At 38.6% G+C, this 27,097-nt stretch overlaps 1 protein-coding gene across 1 annotated transcript in view; it reads right to left on the minus strand.

Moving 5' to 3' along the window:
* The window catches only part of CR2 (complement C3d receptor 2), a 175,896-nt gene that overhangs the window by 124,500 nt on the left and 24,299 nt on the right, over positions 1-27,097 (minus strand). Inside the window, exons 14-18 of the mRNA XM_023730256.1 lie at positions 25,917-26,102; positions 24,548-24,733; positions 23,860-23,883; positions 23,117-23,189; positions 17,885-17,973 (exon numbers count right to left, since the gene is read on the minus strand). Coding sequence (XP_023586024.1) covers positions 17,885-17,973; positions 23,117-23,189; positions 23,860-23,883; positions 24,548-24,733; positions 25,917-26,102 — 558 coding nt within the window. The remainder of the gene's footprint in view (positions 1-17,884; positions 17,974-23,116; positions 23,190-23,859; positions 23,884-24,547; positions 24,734-25,916; positions 26,103-27,097) is intronic.

Raw genomic sequence — 27,097 nt, forward strand, 5'->3', positions numbered from 1 at the left:
CACCACACACACACCACCCCCAAAATGACAGCAGTAGACTCATACCTATCAATAATTACACTGAATGTAAATGGCCTAAATGCACCAGTAAAGAGAGAGAGTGTGGCAGAATGGATAAAAAAACATGATTCATCTATATGTTGTCTACAAGAGACACACCTTAGACACAAAGATGTAAAACTAAAACTCAAAGAATGTAAAAAATATATCAAGCAAACAATAACGAAAATAAAGCAGGAGTGACAATATTAATCTCTGATAAAATAGACTTTAAAGCAAAATCCACTGTAAAGGGTAAGGAAGGACACTGTATAATGATTCACCAGGGGGACATAACCGTAATAAACATATATGCACCCAATGACAAATTGCCAAAATACATAAACACTAATAGCACTGAAAAGAGAAATAGTTCCACAATAATAGCAGGAGACTTCAACACACCACTTTTGATGAAGGACAGAACTTCTTGAAAGAATCTCAAAGATACAGAAGATCTAAATGCCATGAAAAACCAACTCAACCTCATAGACATATACAGAACACTCCACCCAACAGCAGCAAAGTATACATTCAACGGGTTTAGCCACAGATACAATGCAATCCAGATCCAGATGCCAACAGCATTCTTTAACAAGATGGAGAAACAAATCACCACCTTTATATGGAAAGAGAAGAGGCACCAGATAAGTAAAGCATTGCTGAAGAAGAACAAAGTGGAAAGCCTTACACTACCTGAGTTTAGAACCTATTATACAGCCAAGGTAGTCAAAACAGCCTGGTACTGGTACAACAACAGACACATAGCCAATGGAACAGAATTGAGAACCCAGACTTAAGTCCATTCATCTATGAGCAGTTGATATTTGATAAAAGGCCAAAGTCCATTAAATGTGGAAATGACAGTCTCTTTAACAAATGGTGCTGGCATAACTGGATGTCCGTCTTTAAAAAAATGAAACAAGATCCATATCTCACACCATACACAAAAACTAACTCAAAATGGTTTGAAGACCTATATATAAAAATCTAAAACATTAAAGATCATGGAAGAAAAAATATGAACAATGCTAGGGGTCTTTATACATGACATAAATAGTATACAAACCATAGCTAACAATGCACAAACACCAGAGGAGAAACTGGATAACTGGTAGCTCATAACAATTAAACACTTATGCTCATAAAAAGACTTCACCAAAACAGTAAAAAGAGAACCTACAGACCGGGAAAAATTTTTTGGCTATGACATATCTGACAAGGGTCTAATGTCTAAGATCTACAAAGTACTTCAACACCTCAATAACAAAAAGACAAATAATCCAATTAAGAAATGGACAAAGGACAGCACAGCTTGTTCAGGGTAAGGTCATGGACACTCCATGGACAAATCCAAACTCCCTTAGAGACTGAATTACTGGGCTGAGGACTGTGGAGACCATGGTCTCAGGGAATATCTGGCTCAATTGGCGTAACATAGTTTATAAAGAAAATGTTTTACATTCTACTTTGGTGAGTAGCATCTGGGGTCTTAAAAGCCTGTGAGCAGCCATCTAAGATACTGTACTGGCCTCACCCCTTCAGGAGCAAGGGAAAATGAAGAAAACTAAAGACACAAGGGAAAGATTAGTCCAAAGGACTAATAGACCACAAGTACCATGGCCTCCACCAGACTGAGTCTAGTACAACTAGATGGTGTCCAGCTACCACCACTGACTATTCTGTTAGGGATCACAACAGAGGGTCCCAGACAGAGCTGGAGAAAAATGTAGAACAAAATTCTAACTCAAAAAAAGATCAGACTTACTGGCCTGACAGAGACGGGAGAAACCCTGAGAGTATGACCCCCAGACACCCTTTTAGCCCAGTAATGAAGTCACTCCAGAGGTTCACCTTTTAGCCAAAGATTAGACAGACCCATAGGACAAAATGAGACTAAATAGGCACACCAGCCTAGTGGCAAGGAGTAGAAGGCAGGAGGGGACAGGAAAGCCAGTAATAGGGAACCCAAGGTCGAGAAAAGAGAGTACTGACATGTCATGGGGTTGTTAACCAATTTCATGAAACAATATATGCACTAACTGTTTACTGAGAAGCTAGTTTGTTCTGTAAACCTTCATCTAAAGTTCAATTTTAAAAAAAGTTATTAAAAAAAAAAAGAAATGGGCAAAGGATATGAACAGACACTTCAGTAAAGAAGATACTTAGCCAACAGACACAGGAGGAAATACTCGAGATCATTAGCCATTAGAGAAATGCAAATCAGAATGTAAAGGAGATACCGTCTCACCCCAACAAGGCTGGCAGTAATCCAAAAAACACACAATAACAAATGTTGGAGAGGTTGCGGGGAGATTAGAATTCTTATGCACTGCTGATGGGAATGTAAAATGGTACAACCATTTTGGAAAATGATATGGTGCTTCCTTAGAAAGCTACAAATAGAAATTCCATATGATCCAGCAATCCCACTCCCAGGAATATACCCTAGAGACGTAAGAGCCATCACACGAATAGACATATGCACACCCATGTTCACTGCAGCACTATTCACAAGAGCAAAAAGATGGAAACAACCTAAATGCCCATCAACAGAAGAATGGATAAACAAATTATGGTACACACACAATGGATAAAGAACAATGATGAATCCACAAAACATCTCCCAGCATTGTTGAATCTGGATGGCATAATGCTGAGTGAAATAAGTCCGTCACAAAGGGACAAATATTATATGAGACCACTATTACAACAACTCAAGGAAAGGTTTACACAAGGTAAAAAACATTCTTTTATAGTTATGAGGGTGGGGAAGGAGGGGGAGGGGAAATCACTAACTAGACAGTAGACATGTGTCACCTTTGATGAAAGGAAAGACAACACACAACATAGGGGAAGTCAGCACAAGTGGACCAAAGCAAAAGCATGGGAGTTTCCTAGATGCCTTCAAATACTTTGAAGGACCAAGTAGCTTTGGCTGGGTCCTGGGAACCATAGTCTCAGGGCACATCTAGGTTGATTGGCATAACATAGTTCATAAAGAAAATGTTCTACATCCCACTTTGGTGAGTAGCATCTGGGATCTTAAAAGCTTGTGAGCAGCCATCTAATATACAGCCTTTGGTCTCATCCGGTCTGGAGCAAAGGAGAATGAAGAAAACCAAAGACACAAGGAAAATATTAGCCCAAAGGATTAAAGGACCACATGAACCAGACACTCCACCAGCCTGCATCCTGAAGAGCTAGATGGTGCTAGGCTACCACCACCAACCGCTCTGACAAGGATCACAAGAAAGAGTCCCAGATGTAACAGGAGAAAAATGTAGAACAGAATTCAAATTAACAAAAAAAGACCAGACTTGCTGGTCTGACGGAAACTGGAGGAACAGCTGCGACTATGGCCCCCAGATGACCGGCTAACTAAGAACTGAAACTATTCCCCAAGTCCACTTTTCAGACAAAGATTAGACAGGCCTATAAAACAATAACACATGTGAGGAATGTGCTTCTTAGTTCAATCAAATATATAAGACCAAATGGGCAACTCCTGTTCAAAAGCAAGACGAGAAGGCAGGAAGGGACAGAAACTGGACACAGGGAACCCAGGGTGCAAAGGGGGAGCATGCTGTCACATTGTAGGGATTGCAACCAATATCAAAACAATATGTGTATAAATTTTTGAATGAGAAACTAACTTGAACAGTAAACTTTCACCTGAAGTACAATACAATTAAAAAAAAAAAAAAAGAAAAGGAAACATGTGAATCATTGATCACCCACATCAAAACCATGGTTTCTACCTGGCTAATCCAGGCCAAGTCTGCCCTGCAGACTGTTTCAGTCCAGGCCCTTACTTCCTCTCAGCTTAAACACCGTAGTGCCTGCCTCACTGTTCCCTGCTTTCCCTGTGGCTCTCTTAGCAGTCATCCTTCACAGATGACCAGAATGATCTCTAAAATACATTTTCTTCTTAAAATTTTTCAATGGTACCTCAAAGCATTCAGGATGGTGTCTGAACACCTTAGTGTAGCAAGTAAGGCCTTTTTGCTAAGACTCATCTCTTTTCACTCTCCTACTCCCCATGCTCTTATCCTGTGTTCCAGCCACACCAAAGTTGATATTATCTTCCCCCCACCCATGCGTACTCACACACACACACGCATGTACACACACGTACACCCAACCTTGGATTTAGATTCTCTCTTTGGTGCTCTCATCAGAACTTCTGCTTGTCACACTGCACATCCTTGTTGCTTTATCAGTGCCTTTTTGTGTCTGTCTCCTGCCCAATACCCTCAAGCCCCCCTCCCGCATAACTTCCTTGAGGACAGGGGACATTTCCACACACAGAGAAGACAATGGTTCTTGAATGAAAGTATGCTTCCTATGTATGTCCTAGGAATTGACAATCCCAGTTCAGTGTGGATGGGAGAGGAGAGAGAGATGGAAGGAGCCCAGCGATGTAGCAGACACAAGCCACAAAGGACCTCGTATCCCAAGGGGAATGAGAAGGCACTGGAAAGTTTTTTGAAAGGGAGTGACTTAAACAGATTTACATTTAAAAAATATAATTCTGTTTACATTATGGAGACTGAATTGAAATAGGTCAATAGTGGATGTAACAAGTCCTTTGCCATCATCCAGGTGAGATTTTATGATGGCCTTGTCTTGGCTAGTAGCAGTGGGGATAAAATGGACAATTAAGGAAGATGTTGGCAGTGGAATGAGAAAAGATTTGCTCCTGGATTGGATCTTGGTTACTTTCTTTCTTAAAGTTGATGGTGAAGAAAAGAAAGGAATCAACAGTTAGCTCTAGGATTAGAAATGAATGGTGGTACTATTTATTGAAATAAATATGGGAGAGGAACAAGTTTGGGTCTGGGGGTTAAGAATTCAAGGATGAGAGAAATGAAGGTGTGTGTGGTAGGCTGAATAATAGCTCCCCAAAGATGTCCACATCCTAATCCCGGCACCTGTTGAATGTGACCTTATATGGCAAAAGAGACTTCACAGATGTGATTAAGGATCTTGAGATGGGGAGATTATCCTGGATTTTAGGTAGGGGGAGGGCTTGATGTAATCACAGGGGTCCTTATAAGAGGGAGGGAGGAATTCAGAGTGGAAGAATGTGATGGTGGAAGCAGAGATGGCAGTGACATGGCCATGAGCCAAGAAGAAGCAGCAAGGAACTGATTCTCCCCAGGAGCCTTCAGAAGGAACCAGCCCTGCTGACACCTTGATTTTAGCCCCACAAGACTCATTTTGGAATTCTGACCTTCAGAACTGTAGGAGAATAAATGTCTGTTGTTTTAAGCCACTAAATTTATGGTAATTTGTTACAGCAAATGCTTTTAGTTGCTATGGAGTCAGCTCTGACTCATGGCAAACTTATTATGTATAACAGACAAAACCTTGCCCAGTCCTATACCGTTTTCATGATTGTTGGTATGCTTGAGTCCATTGTTTCATCTGTTGTGTCAATTCATCTTATTGAAGATTTCCCTCGTTTTTGCTGACCCTCTGCTTTACCAACCATGATGTTCTTTTCTAGCGATTGGTCTTTCCTGATGATGTGTCCAAAGTAACTGAGCTGAAGTCTCACCGTCCTCACTTCTAAGGTGGTTGCTAAGCCACATTCCTGCCCCTATTGTAGGCAGGGCTTCAGATCAGGACTGTTTGACTAGGATTGACTATTTCTTTAGTCTTTACATTGTTTTAACTTCAGGAAATTCTGCAGATAAGAGTCACAAACAAGTCCCAGGAGAACCAGCGCCAGACCACCAGGCATGCGCAGATAGATGAGAAAACTCATGCAGAGGAGCCAAAAGACCCATGTCAGGAAACAAAAAGTCACCGGGCTTCCATCATCAGGCGATAGCTGAGCCCATTTTAGAAGCGAAGGGTCTGTCAGTCACTTCCTGCTGATTCCTAGCCCTGCCCCACAATGAATAATCAGCAAGGAATCGTGAATATGTATAAGCTCCTGATTCTGCTAACTGTAACAGTCCCATAAAAGCTGACCCCCACCCAGTTTCAGGGAGCCATCTTGGTGACAGCTTCTTTACTTGGCCAACTAAATGCTTTCACCTCGCCTTAACAGCCGTGTCCACTTCTCCATTTAGACAGGCTGCGCTGAGTGGGACCTGGACCTGATTCAGTCCTATTCTGGCTCAGGCGGTTACTCTTCTAAGGAGTATTTTGGTTATATTTTTTCTGAGACTGATTTGTTCATTCTACAGCAAATACAGCAGGAATATTCCCTCTTCCATTTTTCTTTCTCACTTAATGTTTGTTTTTTTTTTTCTTTTTGCTTGGAACACTTTGTCCAATATCTACATGGCTATCTCCCTCATGCTTTGAGTTCTTTTACTCAAATGTGATCTTCTCAATAAAGTCTTCCTTGACTACTATTTAAAATTTCACATCCATTAAGAACTTCTTTCCTCTTTATATAATTTAAAAAAGTGTACTTATCATTTGCCCCATTATATTACCTTCGAAAATCTGTTCTGTCTCATCTAGGGCATGTTGGTTTATCACTCTTTATCGTTGCTATATCCCACATCCTGTAATAGTGGGTGGCACACAGAAGACATTTAGTAATTATTGTTAAATAAAATGAGTGAAATGATTGAGACAGCTAAGGTCAACCAGTCTTCCAGAAAGTTTGGTGGTAAAGAAAAGGGAGGTAGTTTAAAAGGGAAACATGGATGGTTTGGGAAAGGATTTACCTTTTTTTCAAGGTGAGACTAAGGGTGGTATCTGTTGCTTTAACTGAGCCTCTTCCTCTGAAATTGGCCCCCTGGTTTTATTTGGGTAACTATGGTTTTTCAACCTTGGTACTATTGACATTTTGGATCGAATAATTCTTTGTTGTGGGAGTTTGCATTATAGGATGTTTAGCAGCGTTCTTGGCCTCTAAGCCCTACATGCCAGTAGCACTCCCCTCCTCCAGTTGTAACAACCAAAAATGTCTCCAGACATTGCTGATGTTCTCTAAGAAACCTGTTTTCATCGAGTTGATTATGACTCATAGCGACCCTGTAGAACAGAGTAGAACTGCCTCATAGGGTTTCCAAGGCTGTAATCTTTACGGAAGCAGACTGTCACATCTTTCTTCCACAGAGTGGCTGGGGGGGTTCAAACTGCAGCCCTTTTGGTTAGCAGCCAAGTGCTTTAACCACTGTGCCACCAGGGCTCCTAAATGTCCTCTTGGGGGGCAAAATTTCCCCACTTGAGAACACCTGAACCCAGGTTCCAGGCTGGTCAGGTAACTCGGGCGTCACCATCCACTCATCCCACAGCCTGGGCTCTAGTGATGGGTTTAGTCAGGGGCATGAGACACTATTTGAACAAATCAGAACTAATGGAGGACTTTATTGGGCAACAGAAGCTCTTTGTGCTGGAACGCTAAGCTGAGGGAAGGTGCATTTGTCATTGTCAGCAAATATTTTGCCAGTTTTTAGAGAGTGGCTGCCAGAGAATGAAACCAGCAAGGGAAAGCCAAATTGGGAGACAGAGCAGATTCCTGAGGACATGTTTTGAACATTTCATTTCCATTTCGCTAAAGCCAGCTGCACCCTCGGACCTTTCTGTCACGTGATACAATAAAATCCCTTTATGCCTAAATTAGCATGTGATGGATTTCTGTCACTTGCAGCTGAATGGGTCCTGGCTTGAGCAGCTTTGTAGGTGGAAAGAAGCCAGTGATGGGAGAAGGTATAACTGATGGAGCACAGCCCAGTAAGGGACAGAAGGGATGAAAGAGAACTGTACAGTCCATGAAGAACAGTTGGTGCAGATGAAGATAAGGATGAGTGGGTATAGATCAAAGTGGAAGTAGAGGAGAGGAAGTTGAGTGAATTACCCTCTGATGTTCCCATTTAAAAGAAATGAGGGAGAAAGGGAATCAGCATTAATAGCCCAGGAGAAGGTGGGAAAAGTAAATAGTAGCCAGTCAGCAAAGTTTTATTTTCTCAATAGATGAAATGCTGGAATAGGGGAAATTGACCACTGGGTTTAGGGTGTGGGTAGGAGAGGACATGTGGGCTGGGGGAAGGTGTTGGCTGGACAAATACAACAGAAGTCTTGAGGGTGAGGGAACTGAAGTGTGGGATTAGGAATTTGGCTAAAATGACAAGAGTATGGAATCCAGAATATATGTTAAATCATGATCCATAAAAACTCTAAGACTATGTTATTTAAGAGTTAATTGATTCAGGAATAAAAAATTATGTAAGGCAAGTGTTTTTACTAAGACTAAAATTTATTTCAATGGTTAATATACACATTGTTAAATGACATTTTACAAGCAACTAGAGCTTCTGACAGAACTGCCAAAAATATCCAAAGCTTGAACTGTACTCCAAAACTGTTGAATTAGAACGTGACTCCCATAATTTCAAACACTTGTGCAAATACTGCGTGATTATGGAAAGGCAAAGCATATATTGTGAGAAAAACTCACACCAAGTGAGGATAAAAGTGGAATATTTAGTCATATCAGAGAAGGAAGGTGCTATTAAAATGAAAGCAGACTTCCCAACGAAGATATGCCCATCATAATCACAGGAAATGCTTCATATTTTGTTTAAATAATTAAAGCCATATTATAACACAAAATATATGGTAGCAGTATGCTGGTTACAAAATAAGAGAGGGCTTGATACAACGGCAGGAGGTGATGAGGACAGCTTTGTTCAGTGCCCTCCTTAAAAGATGGTGTAACTGTTGACAGCCATAGCCTGGCTCCAGGTGCATCACAGGTAAGGCTTCCGAAAGTCCCTGAAGAGCAAGTGACAGTGACACTGGGCTCTCATCTTTGCCATCAAGCAAACTTTCTTTGTTCTGCTTGAGAATAAGTGCATGTAGGAAGTTATAGCTTATGAAAGAATTTCATTGATGATGAGACCATGCAAAGAGACTTGCTTATATTGGAGTGGTTTCTTTCCAACCAATGTTCAATTGGATTCCAAGCAACAAGGCATCCTGAAATAGATAATTTCTGTTTAGGAGGCAGCATAAATAGCAGCTGTGTAACAAAAACTTTAAATAATAAGGGTGTTATCATTCTCTCTATATGGAAATAACTACTATAACCAACAAAGCATTAAGCCTGTTAGAATATATCATACCATGAAGAGGTCCTTCTTCAGATAACATGGTCTTGAGCAAATAATAACAAATTTTACATTGACATATATGAATTAAAACAAATAAATGAAGGAGAAAGGGAACCAATTATATAATTCTTGCTCATTCATATATTCTTCAACAAATATTTATGTTATAGCTTTACTTTGGACCTCCACGATTTTGGATTTAGAGATCACTCTGGCATGGTCTCCCCTGTACCTCATCTTCCTTCGTTTTGTGACTCATCAGCATCAAATAATCTTTACTTCCTCAACTTCCATGGCAGTTTTACTGTATCTTATTTATAGTACTTATTATTTTTTGCAATGCACTTTGTTTTCTTTTCTAAAATTTTATTGTTTTAGGTGAAAGTTTACAGCGAAAATTAGTTTCTCATTCAAAAATTTATACACAAATTGTTTTTGTGACATTGCTTGCAATTCCCTCAATGCATCAACATTATAGCCCTCTCCCTTTCCACCCTGGTTTCTCCATGTCCATTCGTCCAGTTTTCCTGTCCCTTCCTACCTTCTCTTCTTTGTTTTTGGACAGGTGTTGCCCATTTGGTCCATATACTTTATTAAACTAAGAAACACATTCCTCATGTGTTATTGTTTGTTTTATAGGCCTGTCTAATGTTTGGCTGAAAGGTGGATTTTAAGGGTGGCTTCAGTTCTGAGTTAGTAGGGTATCTGGGGGCCAGAGTCTTAGAGGTTCCTCCAGTCTCTTGTCAGACAAATAAGTCTGGTCTTTTTTGTGAATTTGAATTTTGTTCTACAGTTTTCTCCTGCTCTGTCTAGGAATCTCTATTGTGATCCCTGTCAGAGCAGTCAGTGGAGGTAGCCAGGTGCCATTTAGTCCTTCTAGGCTCAGGTTGGTGGAAGCTGTGGTTCATGTGGTCCATTAGTCCTTTGGACTAATATTTTCCATATGTCTTTGGTTTTCTTCATTCTCCTTTGTATAGTACTTATTCTTAAACTCTACCACTCATCTGTCAGTTTGTTGTACTGTGGTGACTTGTGTGTTGTTGTGATGCTGGAGGCTATGCCACTGGTATTTCAAATACCAGCAGGGTCACCCATGGTAGACAGGTTTCAGCGGAGCTTCCAGACTAAGACAAACTAAGAAGAAGGACCTGGCAATCTACCTCTAAAAAAAGTTAGCCAGTGAAAACCTTTTGAATAGCACCAGAACATTGTCTGATATAGTGCCAGAAGAAAAGCCCCTCAGGTTGGAAGGTACTCAAAATACGACTAGGAAAGAGCTGCCTCCTCAAAGTAGAGTCAACATTAATGATGCGGATGGAGTAAAGCTTTTGGGACCTTCATTTGCTGATGTGGCATGACTCAAAATGAAAAGAAACAACTACAAATATCCATTGATAATCAGAATGTGGAATGTAGGAAGGTATGAATCTAGGAAAACTGGACGTTGTCAAAAAATCAAATGGAACTCATAAAGATTGATATCTTAGGCATTAGTGAGCTGAAATGGACTGGTATTGGCCATTTTGAATTGGACAATCATACTATTCTGGGAATGACAAATCGAGGAAGAATGGCATCACATTCATAGTCAAAAAGAACATTTCAGATCTATCCTAAAGTACAACATTGTCAGTGATAGGATAATATGCAAATACCTACAAGGAAGACCAGTTAATACGACTATTATTCAAATTTACACACCCACCACTAAGGCCAAAGGTGAAGAAATTGAAGATTTTTACCAACTTTTGCAGTCCAAAATTGATCCAACATGCAGTCAAGATGCATTGATAATTACTGGTGATTGGTATGCAAAAGTTGGAAACAAGGAAGAAGGACCAGTAGTTGGAAAATATGCCCTTAATGATAGAAATGATGCTGGGGATCACATGACAGAATTTTGCAAAACCAGTGACTTATTCATTGCAAATACGTTAACAAATAATGGATAACATTGTGAAGAATGGGAATTTCAGAACACTTAATTGTGCTCAAAAGGAACCTATACATGGACCAAGAGGAAGTCATTTGAACAGAACAAGGGGATACTGTGTGATATAAAGTTGAAACAGCATATATGGCGAGTATACACGTGGACCTCGCCGGATGGAATACACAGGAATCAAATCGACTACATCTGTGGAAAGAGACAGTGGAAGAGCTCAATATCATCAGTCAGAACAAGGCCAAGGACCAACTGTGGAGCAGACCATCAATTGCTCATGTGAAAGTTTAAGTTGAAGCTGAAGAAAATTTTAAAAAAGTCCACAAGAGCCAAAGTACAAACTTGAATATATCCTACCTGAATTTAGAGACCATCTCAAGAACAGATTTGATGCATTGAACACTAATGACTAAAGACCAGACAATTTGTTGGATGACATCAAGGACATTGTACATGAAGAAAGTAAAAGGTCATTAAAAAGACAGGGAAGAAAGAAAAGACCAAAATGGATGTCAGAAAAGACTCTGAAATTTGCTCTTGAAAATAGACTAACTAAAGCCAACAGAAGAAATGATGGAAGTAAAAGAGATGAACAGAAGATTTCAAAGCGAGGCTTAAGAAGACAAAGTAAAGATTTATAATGACAAATGCAAAGACCTGGAGTTAGAAAACCAAAATGCTCGGCATTTCTCAAGCTGAAGGAACTGAACAAAAAAGTCAGACTCCAGGTGCAATACTGAAGGATTCTATGGGGAAAATATTAAATGATGCAAGAAGCCTCAAAAGAAGATGGAAGGAACACACAGAGTCACTGTACCAAAAAGAATTGGTTGACATTCAACCATTTCAAGAGGTAGCGTATGATCAAGAACTGATAGTAGTGAAGGAAGAAGTCCAAGCTGCACTGAAGGCATTGGTCAAAAAGAAGGCTCCTGGAATTGACAGAATACCAATTGAGATTTTTCAACAAATGGATGCAGTGCTGGAAGTGCTCACTCATCTATGCCAAGAAATTTGGAAGACAGCTACCAGGCCAATCGACTGGAAGAGATCCATATTTGTGACCATTCCAAAGAAAAGTGATTCAACAGAATGTAGAAATTATCGAACAATATCATTAATATCACATGTAAGTAAAATTTTGCTGAAGATAATACTGTAGCAGTATATTGACAGGGAACTTCCAGAAGTTCAAGCTGGATTCAGAAGAGGATGTGGAATGAGGGATATCATTGCTGATGTCAGATGAATCTTGGCTGAAAGCAGAGAATACCAGAAAGATGTTTACCTGTGTTTTATTGACTATGCAAAGGCATTCGACTGTGTGGATCATAACAAATAACGGATAACATTGTGAAGAATGGGAATTTCAGAACACTTAATTGTGCTCAAAAGGAATCTATACATGGACCAAGAGGCAGTCATTTGAACAGAACAAGGGGATACTGCGTGATTTAAGTCAGGAAAGGTGTGCGTCAGGGTTGTATCCTTTCACCATACTTATTCAATCTGTATGCTGAGCAAATAATCTGAGAAACTGGAATACATGAATAAAAATATAATCATGATTGGAGGAAGACTGATTAACAACCTGCAATATTCAGATGACACAACCTTGCTTGTTGAAAGGACTTGAAGCACTTACTGGTGAAGATCAAAGACTGCAGCCTTCAATATGGATTATACCTCAGTACAAAGAAAACAAAAATTCTCACAACTGCACCAATAAGCAACTCATGATAATCGAGAAAATATTGAAGTTGTCAGGGATTTCATTTTACTGGGATCCACAATCAACGCCTATAGAATAGTAGTCAAGAAATCAAATGACATATTGCATTGGGCAAATCTGCTGCAAAAGACCTCTTTAAAGAGAACCTACAGACTGGGAAAAAATTTTTGGCTACTACAAATCGGACAAAGATCTAATCTCTAAAATCTACAGGAAAATCCAACACCTCTACCAAAAAGACAAATAATCCAATTAAAAAATGGGCAAAGGAAATGAACAGACACTTAACCAGAGAAGACATTCAAGCAGCCAACAGACACAAGAGGAAGTGCTCGCAATCACTTGCCATTAGGGAAATGCAAATCAAAACCACAATGAGATACCATCTCACCCCGACATTACTGGAATGAATAAAAAAAAACAGAAAATAACAAATGTTGGAGAGGCTGCGGGGAGATGGGAACTCTTATGCACTGCTGGTGGGAATGCAAAATGATACAACCATTTTGGAAAATGATATGGCACTTCCTTAGAAAGCTAGAAATAGGAATACCATATGATCCAGCAATCCCACTCCTAGGAATATATCCTAGAGAAATAAGAGCCGTCACACAAATAGGCATGTGCACACCCATGTTCCGTTGCAGCATTGTTCACAATAGCAAAAAGATGGAAACAACCTAGATGCGCATCAACAGATGAATGGATAAACAAACTACAGTACATACACACAGTGGAATACTATGCAATGATAAAGAACAATGATGAATCTGTGAAGCATCTCACAACATGGATGAATCTGGAGGGCATTATGCTGAGTGAAATAAGTCAATCACAGAAGGACAAATATTGTATGAGACCACTACCATAAAAATTCATGAAAAGGTTTACACAGAGAAGGAAACAATCTTTGATGTTATGAGGGTGGAGGTGGAAAAACACTAAATAGACAATGGATAAGTGGTGACTGTGGCGAAGGGTAAGACAGTACACAACACTGGGGACGCCAGCACAACTTTTTCAGGGTAAGGTCATGGAAGCTCAATAGACAAATCCAAACTCCCTGAGGGACTGAATTGCTGGGCTGAGGGCTGTAGGGACCATGGTCTCAGGGAACATCTAGCTCAACTGGCATAACATAGTTTATAAAGCAATTGTTCTACATTCTACCTTGGTGAGTAGCGTCTGGGGTCTTAAAAGCCTGTAAGCAGCCATCTAAGATACTCCACTGGTCTCACTCCTTCAGGAGCAAGGGAAAATGAAGAAAACTAAAGACACAAGGGAAAGATTAGTCCAAAGGACTAATAGACCCCAACTACTATGGCCTCCACCAGACTGAGTCCAGTATAACTAGATGGTGCCGGGCTACCACCACTGACTGCTCTGACTGGATCACAATAGAGGGTCCTGGACAGAGCAGGAGAAAAATGTAGAACGAAATTCTAACTCACAAAAAGAGACCAGACTTACTGGCCTGACAGAGACTGGAAAAACCCTGAGAATATGGCCCCCGACACCCTTTTAGCCCAGTAATGAAGTCACTCTGGAGGTTTACCTTTCAGCCAAAGTATAGACAGACCCATAGGACAAAACAAGACTAAAAGGGCACACCAGCCTAGGGGCAAGGACTAGAAGGCAGGAGGAGACAGGAAAACTGGTAATAGGGAACCCAAGGTCGAGACGGGAGAGTACTGACATGTCATGTGGTTGTTAACCAATGCCATAAAACAATATATGTACTGTTTAATGAGAAGCTAGTTTGTTCTGTAAACCTTCATCTAAAGGTCAATAAAAAATTATGTTAACAAGTAATAGATATTTTCCATTGTTATTTTTAAATGAATAAATAAATATTTTTTAAAAAGCCTTTTTTAAAGTGTTCAAAAGCAAAGATGTCACTCTGAGGACTAAGGTGTGTCTGACCCAAGCTATGGTATTTTCAATTGCTTCATATGCATATGAAAGCTGGGCAATGAATAAAGAAGACTGGAGAAGAACTGATGCCTTTGAATTATGGTGTTGGTGAAGAATATTGACTATACCATGGACTGTCAGAAGAAGGAACAAATCTGTCATGGAAGTACAACCAGAATTCTCCTTTGAAGTGAGGATGGCAAGACTTTGTCTCATATACTTTGGACATGTTATCAGAAGGGACCAATCCCTGGAGAAGGACATCATGCTTGCTAAAGTAGATGGTCAGCAAAAAAGAAGAAGACCCTCTACGAGATGGATTGACATAGTAGTTGCAACAGTGGGCTTAAACATAGCAAAGATTGTGAGGCTGGCGCAGTACTGGGCAGTGTTTCCTTCTGTTGTACATAGGGTTGCTATGAGTCGGAAGCAACTTGATGGCACCTAACAGCAACGACAACATTTTTATACTATTATGTCTAGGCCTTATTTTTCTTACAAAAATAAGTTGAAAGAGTGCAGAGGTGATATCTTTTAAATATTTATAGAACTTAGAAGATATTTTTACTTTATATGTTTTATAGGAATGGAGCTCTGGTGGTGCAGTGGTTAAAGTGCGAGACTGCTAGCCCAAAGGTCAGCGGTTTCCAGCTGCTCCACAGGAATAAGATGTTATCAGTCTGCTTCCGTAAAGATTATATAGCCTTTAAAACCCTATGGGGCAGTTCTACTCTGTCCTATAGGGTTGCCATGAGTCAGAATTGACTCAACGGCAATGGGTTTTGTTTTGTTTTTATTTTATTATATATATGGGAGAAAGCATTTCAGAGTTAGTTTTGAACTGGATTTCCACCTTTGCCAATTTCTGGCCCTGAGACCTTGGCCAAGAAAATCTTTTAGGCTTGTTTTTCTCATGTTGGATATTATTTCTACATGTTGGTGTTATCCTGGGATAAGACCCACCTTTCAGAGTTGTAGTGAGGGCTAAATGAGATAAGGCATGTAAGACGACCAGCATAATGCCTGAGCATAGTATACTTTCAAATATTCACTCCCTTCTCCTCCTGCGAACCTCAGGTGGACCTTTAACGTAGTCTATCGCCCTCATTGGACCAGGCAGTGTTTCGTTCTGTTGTACACAGGGTCACTATAAGTCGGAACCAACTCGATGGCAGCTGACAACAACATCGCCCTTTCTTTACTTCTATCATTCAGTCTTCCACTCTCATGGTGACTATTTAATACCTCTCCTTTTTCCATAAATCTCCAACATCTCCTTCCATAATCTTTCTCTCAGCTGATCATTTTGCTTTCTATTCAACAAGAAACAGAAGCAGAACTTCCACACATGTTCACCATCACATCTACCCACTTGTCAGCTTCTGCACCCTAATGTCTGCCTTCCCTCCTCTTAGTAAACCCACACTGCTATCTAAGGTCAACTCCTCTACCAAGCACTGGATCCCATTTCTTCTAGCTTACCCAGTCACTGCTCCAGTAATTCTTCTTTCTCTTTTCTGTCATCATTTTTTCCTTTCTACTGGCTCATTCCCATCAAGACACAGGTATAGCAGCATAGCTACTATGTCTCCATTCTTTACAAAATTTTCCCTTGACTTTACCTCTATGTCTTGCTATCATTCTATTTATCTGCTCCTCTTTATAGAAAAACTCCTCGAAAGAGTTGTCTATATTTGATGTCTTCAATTTCTCTCATTTATTCTCTCTTAAGCCCACTCCAATCAGGCCTCTGCCCCCTTCTTCTCTACAAGAACTGCGCTTGTCAAGTTCACCAATGAATTCTGTGCTGCTAAATTCAATGGTTATTAGTACTCTTCTTTCTTGACCTCAGCAGCATTTGAGTTGATTATATCCTCTTCCTTAAAACTCTTCACCTGATTTCCTCAACACCGCACTTTGGGAGTTTTCTTCTATGTTAGAGGCTGCCCTTCTGTTCTTTTGCTCATTTCTTCTCACTTCTTGATTCTTAGTGTTGGAGGGTCTGAGGCTCAGTACTTGGACCTTTCTTTTTTACCTGCCTACATTCGCCCCCTTGGTGATCTTGTTTGGACTCATTATTCAGTCTCATCTGTACACTGACAACTGCCTGGACCTTTCCCCTGAGATACAGACTTGTACATCCAGCTGCCTTCTTGGCAGACATGTCCACTGGATGTCTGTTAAACATCTTGAAGATGTCTATTAGCATCTTCAAAGTGGAACTCCTGATTTTTTCTCCAGTCCTGCACTTCATGTTCTCAGTCGTCATAATGAGTGAAAACTCCGCCCTTCTAATTGCTCAGGCAATTATTGACTCTCCTTTTCTTATATTCCAACACAAACTGTCAGCAGATCTTATCGTCACTGTTTTAAAATATATGCAGAACTGGATTCCTTCCAGCCTCCACTTCTACCAGCCTGGTCATAGCCACTACAATTCTAGCCTGAATTAGTGCAACAGCCTCCTTACCAATTCCCTCTCTTTACCCTTGACTTCTAACAGCCTATTCTCAATACAGCATTAAGGTAATTGTGTCACTCCTCTGATTAAAGCCTCCCGATGGTTCCCATCTCAAAATAAAAAACCAAGTTCAAAACAATGCCCAACCATACTGTATATGATCTCCCCCTTTTCATCATCTGATCTCTACCACTTTTCTTCTTAGTCCACTCTAGATAAGACTGGCCTCCTTGCTATGCCTCTAACCCACCAAACACACAACACCTTAGGGTCTTTGACTCACTACTGTCTCTTCCTGGACTGCTCTTCCCCCATATACCCATATACCTACCTCCTTATTTCCCTCTAACCTTTGCTCAAATGTCATTTGCTTAGTGAAGATTTCCCTTGCAACCACCCTGCTCTCTCTATCCCCCTTGCCTGCTTTATTTCTCTTCACTGTACTTATCACCTTCTTATTAATTCTATTCTTACCTATTTTGCTATTTACTTAAATGTTTGTTGAACAAATGACTGGATACAAAAACCAGGAACATAAGTTGGCAATATGAAGTAGATAAAAATTCATGTGTAAGATTACAAAAGATTTGTGCAATCGTCAGAACCATATACATTTAGAACTTTGCTTATTGATGAATATAAAGAAATTGACATATAAGTTAATAATAATATTTCAGTTTCATTAGATACCAGTTTGTCTTCTGATTAGCTTGCTGGGCTGTATGGATCAACAGAATATACTTCTTGTGCTTCCAAGGGACGAGCTCCATCTTTAGGAGCTGCATTTGTATAATAACTGCTAAATGGAAGAAGGAAGAAAAAAAGTAAAATTTTTACTCATTGACCATGATTACTCTAATGACATACAGTTATTTGCTTACCATCATTCCCAACACTAAGTGTACTTCATAGATGAGTTCATTTTATCCTCTGTAAGTACCCTATGAAGCATACACTGTAACCCCCGTTTTGTAGAACATAAAAGTAAGTAACTTGCTCAGTTTGTAAATGTTTAAGTTAGAAGTTGACACTTGGCTGCTTTACCCCTAGGTGAAGGGATAGATGACTAACCACACAACCTTCAAACTGAAAAAAAAAAAAAAAAAAAGGATTTGAACATAAATTTTCCAGTTTGGGGCATAATCTTCCAATCTAACTTAAAAGGAACTTTTCCTATTTGATGTTTACTTGCAAATCCTCATATAGTCACACAGCACTAAAAGCTTTAAATGATTTTAAAGAGAATGATTGTACTTTTACTCTTTGAAAGCACACATACTTTATTGTGATTGTAAAACCATTTTGCTATAATTAGTAAAAGATAATGAAATGTGATAATACTGCAGAACCCTGAAATGAAGTATTACAAAATGACTGGGGAAGAAAGATGACAGCTAAGGGAACGTAGGGCATGTCACGCGCTACTAAGAGGTCAGATTATAGGAAGATACCTGAAGAAAATTGTACAATGATAATTTTGGTGTCCATCTGAGATTTAGGCTTTGTTAAAATATCTCAGATGGCTAGAAAAGAATTGTATAGTCTCTCCTCCAAGTGTTTGGATGGCTTTAAAAAATATTTAGTTTTATTACTAGGCATTTATTTTAAAATCATTTACTACACATATTATTTACAAAATGTATTTAAGGCAGCTTAAATGTATGTTAACTATAGAAAAAGTAAACTGAAGTAGGTTAGAAAATGTAAATCAAACAAGTGAATGACACTTAGGAACTTCTTTGAATATGTATGCTTGGTTCATATCAGTTGAGGCACTTAATAAAGTATACGATATAATCATGTTAATAAAGTCAATAATAACCATACCAAAACATTATGAATTAGTTGAGCTTGTCGGCATTCCCAAGGTTTGCAAATATTCCTGTTCATGCAATGCTCTGATAGCAAACTTAGTAGCATGAAGGAAAGAGATAGAGACCACATTTTCTATTTATTTAAATTTCTAATTATTCCTGGCTAAAATTATCTTCTTCCTGTGAGGAAATGACATGTAAATTATATCCCTATTTTATTTTATCTTTTTTGAAGACCTTTTTCTCCCTTGAATTCTGTGAAACTACTCTCTCCTAGTGTTCACCCTACCTCTGACTGCTCCTCCCCTTCCTGCCTTTTAAACACTAATATCCCTTCGAGGCCTGTTCTATTTAATATCCTGACTTTTACCTTGTATATTCTTTTTGGTCTCATGGCTTCAATTGTGATTTAAGTGTCACCTACCTGAGTCGTATATCATGGATGCCTCAGAATAATAGGTCAGAAATGAACTCACCGCCTTTCCCACAAAACTTTCCCTCTTCTCTTTTAGAGAGCCACTGGGTTCACCCAATCACCTCTGCACTAGTCAATCTATGGGCCTCCTTCTCCTCATATTCAATAAGTCACTAAGTCCAGAAAATCCTATCTTCTTAATATTGAAGATAGATCTTACATCTCTCCCATCCTCTTGATCCCCACCACTACCGCTTTAGTTGACATGCCAATCCTGCCCCTTCTTTTGAAAATGCAAATCTGAACATATAATTTCCTTGATTAGAATCCTACAAAATAAAGCCCAAACTCTGTTAGTAAAGGCCTCTGATCCTTTACTCAAACTGCTCCTTCTATCTGCAATGCCTTTCTTTCCTTGTCTCTTGATGTTCACATGGAACATCTCCTCCAGTATGAAGTTTTTTTCTGATGAAACTTCCAAGTATTGGTCAAGTGACTTGTGCCCTATGAAATATTATATAATCCATTATGGCAATATTACTTTATGGTACTTGTTTATTTACCTGCTTTTCTTCCTCTACTAGACTGTAATGTCCTTGATAACAGAACCCACGTCCTGCTCAGCTTTGGAACTCTAGCCTAGTGTGCTAAAGACGTGGTAAACACTCAGTAATTATTATATAATAACAGAATGATTGGATGTGGTCATTACCTCTTTTCATTTCACTTCTACTTCTCTAACATCTACTGGTCAAATAAGAAAGGCCATCTACATATATTCTAAATAGAGAAATGTATGGAAATGTCCAGAGCACATTGCCGACGTTAGTTACCTCAATATGTTGGGCTCTGAGTGCGCTGGTAGTGGTACAGAGAAAGAGACTATTCAGTTTCTTTATAAACTATCTGATTTGTTACAACAAGCATGTCTACTTTTGTATTTTAAAAAGACCAATAATTAACAAAAGTTTTATAGAGATATAAAAGATGTGATTAAAAAAGGGAAACAAACAAAAAGATTTATAGTGATTTTAAAAGGGAAATAAAAAACAACTTGTGTGACTAGGAATAGAAATATACTTCTTCCTGTAACATAAAAAAGAAAAGAAAAACATCCAGCATAATTTTTAGTGATGAAACGTAAGTTTCATTTTAATGTTACATTAAAAAATGGGACCAATATTACCTATTATTTTGAAGATTGCCCTTGAATTTCTGGTCAAGTTAATAAAGTGAGGGGAAAAAAATAAGTAAATGAAAATGTATACCTTTTCATTACTTATTGACTATCCTGTTATCCAATATTTTACATTTACAACAATAGTAAAAAATCTGTCCAAATATTTTGCACATTAACAGTGTATATCTGCCAATAATGAACACCGAGGTGTGAGGCGAGAGTAATGCTGGCTTTGATAGTTAAGGTTGTGTCGGCTTGGTTGGGTCATGATTCTCAGCAGTTTGGCAGTTATGTAATGATGTTATTTGGCAGTTATGTAATGATGTAGTCATCCTCCATCTTGTGATCTAATGTGGTCATCCTCCATTTTCGCATAACACCAGTTTTGCATGACAACCTGGTCTTTGGAATCTAACCATGTTGATAAGTGAGGAGACGGTGTATAGACAGTGGAAAAGATGTGACAATAATAATTTACAGAACATATAGTTTCCTACTGAGAAGACTAGATAACTCACTGGAAGCTATTAGAATGAATAATTGTGTAAAGATAGGCTTTCCTAGATATAATTCAAATTAATGACCAGACATAGACAAAAAATGATTCTTTTTACAAGAGCAATAAGAACAAGATATTTAGAGATTTATGTAGCCTACATGAAGTGAACTGTTACATTTAACTGAGATTTAAAACAACACCTGAATCAGTCATCCATGATTCTGGAAGGAAATAGTTAATATTCTAAAGAACTCAGTTTTTCCCAAATAGATATATAGGCGTAAGGCACTTCCAATCAAATTCCTAACATTTGCTTTTTTGGGGGAGCAAATGATTCTATAGTCTATCTGCAAAAATGAACAGAAGAAATTTTCAAAATAGTTTAAAGAGGGAGAAAACTAAACTACCTCAGAAAAACTATTAGAAAGCTACAATTACTAACAGAGTATATCCAGTTCATGTAGACAAGTTGGATAAGTGGAACATAATCTATGTTCCATTTCTATGTCAGATATCTCTGACATAAACCCAAGTTTATACAGGAATAGGTAAACTTTGAATAGATAAACCATATTTGGTAAAGGAAACACTACAACCAATGGTGAGGGGATGGTTTACTCAAAATAGGCTTTGGGAAAATTGAATCTATAGAAAGAAACACAAGAGATGTTACATCACACACCATACCACAAAATAAATTCCTACACACTCAGATGTTAATACTGAATGGAAAAGAAAATGCTGGAGTATGTCTAATTCTGGATAAGAAAACATAACATGATAAAACATAGAAAGCTTGTAATACATTTAAGTATATGAAAGCAACAATGGAGTGAGAGAAAAGATTACTTGGAGAAATGGAAAGGGGTACTAGGCTTGTGAATGGGAAAACATTATAGTAAAGATGTCATTTTCTCATGAATGCATCTATAGTTTTAAATGCAGCCTGAACATGTTTGTTTTTAGAAAATGACAAATCATTCTAAAAATTGCCTGTAAAAACAAACAGAGGAAAATGCTAAAAAATATATAGTGAGGGAATTGTTGCCCTACCAGATATTGTGATGACATAAAGCTATACTAATTCAACACAGAGTGGTTTGTGAGAGAAGAACGGATAGGACAGTGGAGCAGAGAAAGGGATGCAGAATGACAGTATATCTAAATACAGTAATTATTTGACATGATCAAGTTAGGAAAAATGTTCTAGAAAGGCACTGAGCAATATTTGTCCAACATCTTAAATGTTCATACACTTTTCCCTAGTAATCCTATTCTGGTGGTGCAGTGGTTAAGCGCTTGGCGGCTAACTGAAAGGTTGCCCGTTCAAACCTACCAGCTACTCCAGGGAAGAAAGATGTGGCAGACTGCTTCTGTAAAGATTTACTGCCTTGGAAACCCTATGGGGCAGTTGTACTTTGTCCTATGGGGTCACCTATAGAATCGACTCTACAGCAGAGGGTAATCCTATTCTAAGGTAAAAAGTAGATGTGAAAAAATGTTTATTCAAAGGTTCCATATAACGTGTTATATTACTCCTTATCCTAAATGTGGAAGTAACCTAAAATTTCCACAAAAGAGAGATACATATAATTGGTTAATATGCAATTAAATAACTAAAAACAGAACATGAGTTAAAGACTTGAGAAATATGTGCATTAGGCTAAATGAAAAAAATTTAACACAAGAAGCTATGACAAAAATTTCAGTTTGAAAAGAAAAAAAGAAAGAATATAGGAAAAATATCAGACAGGAATATACCAAAATATTTGTAGGTAAGACCACTGGAATTTTTGAATATTTTTCTTTCTATTTTATAGATGTTTATGATGCACAATCTGAATAAATATTATTCAAATAAGTCTTTAGTATCTTGTAAGTTTTTACAGAGTTTCCTTTTGTATAGCCCAGCATGTCTTCTTCCAATTATCATCACTGCAATATTCATCTCATATACCCTGGGCTTCTGTGTTTACTTTCAAGCAAAAAAACAAAATTTTTATGCATTTTGGTCAAGCATACATTTTAACTTACCCTTTGTCTTTTAATAGCATGCATAAAGAGACAGCAACCAAGATGATAAGAAGTACTAAACCCACAGAAATACCTAGAAAACAAAACAGCAAATAACAAATGCCAGAGAAACAGGACTTGTATTGTTTTTGAACTCATGGTGGGGCCTGTTCCTAGTGGTGAGGAAAATATTGTGTGACTTTTACACTTCAGTACTTCTTAGACAGAAATGCTGAATTCCTGAATATGTTGGCTTCATGTTTTTCTGATTTGATCCATCAGTCTATATTTAACCTAAAGCATGAAGCATATGACTACAGCGTTCCAATCAAGTTTCCATTGAGTTTTTCTGTTCCTTTCAGTTTTATTAGGAACATTTTTGTCACTGAGGTGAACTTAGGGGCACAGGACGCCAGCAGCCCATGCTCATGATTCTATATAATGTACATTTCACTTTCAATTGGAAAATACATTCTGCTACAGCAAATAAGCCAAATGATACCAAAATCCAACATTTAATGAAAAGTAACCTTTCATTTTAAAAATTGAGGATGTTTAAATAATTTATCCAACTTTAAAATGTCAAAAGTGACATTTTAAAATGTAGAATGCACAATAAAATACACTTGAACAATGAAAACCTATACTTTTCAATGAGTTAAAGTGAAAAAAAAATAAAACCCACGTAGGATATAGGGCCTCTGATTTGTATATTTTTGTAAAATATGATTAGAGCTTTTCTTCAAGTATTTAAGAAAACTTACCACTAAGAAGAGGAGCAAGTGAGCCTAGGGAGAAAATATAAAATCATGAAAATGTCAACCTAGTAGCATAATTCGATATAGCCCACGTCCCATGATAACGTTCCAGAAGTCAACCCTCAGGTCCCTCTTGAGTCTATTTAGAAAGACTTACGGGAACCCACTCTTCCTTCATTTCTTATGCAACAATTCACTGGACTTTTTTGGATATCACTTTAATTAGGCGGCTTGGGGTAATTCACCAATAAAGTAAACCGATATACTCAACGTTATAATCAGGGAGTTCTCAGGTTAGAATGCAAATATTAACTGTTATAACAGGTCAGCTAACATATTTTTGGAGCCCCTTGTCAAATTGGTAAGTACTCATAAATCAAGATGCAAAAATGAGGGAAGACTCAGCAGCAATTCCTTTCCAAATGTAAGGTTTTAAGTTTTGCTTTTTGCTCCTTTTAAGTAAGTGTTCCTCTCTATTTTCTTTCATTTACTTCCCCCATCCTCAGAGAGTTTTGTGTTTTTGTAGAACAGAGCACTGACTTCAGAATTCTTCTGCTGTCATGCCACTGGTCACAGACCTACGTCAGTTTATCACCCAGGGGTCCCCAACTTTGAGGGAGACCCCATCACTCTCCTTTCTCCAGTGGGACAGGTGAGAGCCGCTGATGGTCACAGTGAAGGCCTTTGCACTTACGTGATTTGCAAACAGCCAGGGGAGGGTTCCATCTGTGATCCTCCTGACACTGGCTCTGGGGACTGCCTTCCAGGGTATATCCATCTTCACACTCCACAGTTACAGTACTTCCATAATGATACATTTTCCCGGGCTCCAGCCCCTTCTGCATTCCACTAATATACTCTGGGAAGCTACAGTTTACCTCTGAAATGAAAGGAATCTAATTGATGCTGTGTCATATTTTGACTTTTTTCCAAGGATGCAGATACTGCCCTTAATGGAAAGTTTATGAAACCAGTAAGCAAAAACTACAAGTCAGTATCCTAGGCACACACGCTTAACATCAGCCATCTCAATGCCATCTGGATAATTTAAGCCAAATTATTTTTCTTCTTTGTGTTCCAGTTTCTGTGCTAGGAGTGTTGGATAATTTTAATGCCTCCTTAATGTAACGGTGAGGGCTCAGTGGATAATATTAAGTATTCTGAATTACTGTTTCATCTGCTTCTACTTTTACTTTCTAATTCGCTCATACATGTCCATGCTTCCTCATTTATTTCATCTTTTCAGTTCAGGGGTCTACAGTGTGAGTTTTTGGGTTTGCATCCTACTTGACTCTAGCAGTCCTAGCTGTGTGACTTTGGGTATGTTACAACCTCTCCATGCCTCTGGGACCTCATCTGTAAAACAGGGATGATAAAGCTGCCAACCTCGTATAGCGCTTATGGAGAGTAAAGGAGAGAATGCATGTAAAGTGCTGTTTACACTACCTGGCATAAAGTAATATGTGCTCAATAAATGTTAGCTTATTACTAATATTTCATATGAATTATTTATGATAGTGGAAATGACATTCTGTAATTCAGAATTCTTTAATTCAGCACAGAGGAACACATAAAAACACTATTTCTGGTTGTTAGGGATACAGAAACAAGGCAGGCAATAAGCTGACAAATTTTATTTTAAAATAATCCTACCATCACTCAGAGGAAATACACTCAAAAGATCATTGTGCTTTCATTAGTATTTTGTTAAATGCACACCTACCTGTAACCACAGTGCAAATACAATTGGCACTTTAGTTGTTTCATATACATATGCACTTTGACTTACTGTATTAAAATGACTACATAAGTGGTCACTTACCATATAGACTACGGCCTAATTTTTCTTATCTTGGGGTGTTTAGCAGTTCTACTCTGACACATATGGGGTTGCCATGAGTCGGAATCAACTCAATGGCAATGGGTTTGGTTTGGGTTTTTTTTTTTTTAGATGGCTTCCAATTAATGTATCTCTTTGGCTATTTTAATTTGAAAATACCTGTCTGAATACATCTATTTGGGATAAATTTGATTAAAAATAGGGAAAAAACTAGATAAATCACCTTTACAATATGGGACAGATTGGCTCCAGGTTCCCTCATGTGTGCAAAGAAGGAGTTCTTCTCCCACCAGCAGGTAGCCTGGGTCACAGCTGTACAGGACTGACATTCCAGGGGAAAAGCGAGCTGTGTCTTCACCAGTATGCCACCCATTGGGGATCTCAGATGGAGGTTCACACCCTAAGAAAGCTTAGACACCAATAAGAAAGGATCTTTAATTCAGCACAGAGGAACAAAGCAGTCAATAAATGAATTAATTGATATCTGCAAACATTTATCCATTTCATCCAGACTGACCAGCACTAGGCATTTCCTACCTATATCATAAGTGATTGGAAGAAAAGTGTTAAAGGTAAGACAGACATCAATGGTTGCAGCCCACAATTTCAGTCTATCAGTGCAGTATTCTCTTCTTTTCCCTTTAAATAGCAGACAGGCGGTAGTCTAAGTAAGATCACACATTCACATGCCTACGGGAGGCAGGGAGTGAAGCAGGAAGGCAGGGCAAATCCGAGAACCTCTGTCCTCCTAAAAGGGGCAGCCACTGCTCAGCTCAAGGAGGGCCCTCACTGTATCATGAGTTCACTGTTCATCTCGGGTTGTGGAGATGGGTTTCACTTAAAGTGAAACAAAACCAAATAAAACAAAATAGTTACGTGAGCGGAATTCAGTTCTGGGTCACCAATTGGTAGTCACTGACAAGAATAAGGCTACCAAACAATAACTAAGTTACAAGAAAGACAACTCATCCATCACACGAATAGACATATGCACACCCATGTTCACTGCAGCACTATTCACAATAGCAAAAAGATGGAAACAACCTAAGTGCTCATCAACAGATGAATGGATAAACAAACTATGGTACATACACAAAATGGAATACTACGTGATGGTAAAGAACAATGGTGAATCTGCGAAACATCTCACAACATAGATGAATCTGGAGGGCATTATGTTGAGTGAAATAAGTCAGTCACAAAAGGCCAAATATTGTATGAGACCACTATTATAAGAACTCATGAAAAGGTTTACACACAGAAAAAAACAATCTTTGATGGTTATGAGGGTGGGAAGGATGGGGAGGGGAAATCACTAACTAGATAGTAGGCAAGTGTTAACTTTGGTGAAGGGAAAGACAATATACAATATAGGGGAAATCAGCACGACTTAATCAAGGCAAA

The sequence above is a fragment of the Trichechus manatus genome, unplaced genomic scaffold (assembly GCF_000243295.1).
Source record: "Trichechus manatus latirostris isolate Lorelei unplaced genomic scaffold, TriManLat1.0 scaffold00035, whole genome shotgun sequence".
Classification (NCBI taxonomy): domain Eukaryota; kingdom Metazoa; phylum Chordata; class Mammalia; order Sirenia; family Trichechidae; genus Trichechus; species Trichechus manatus.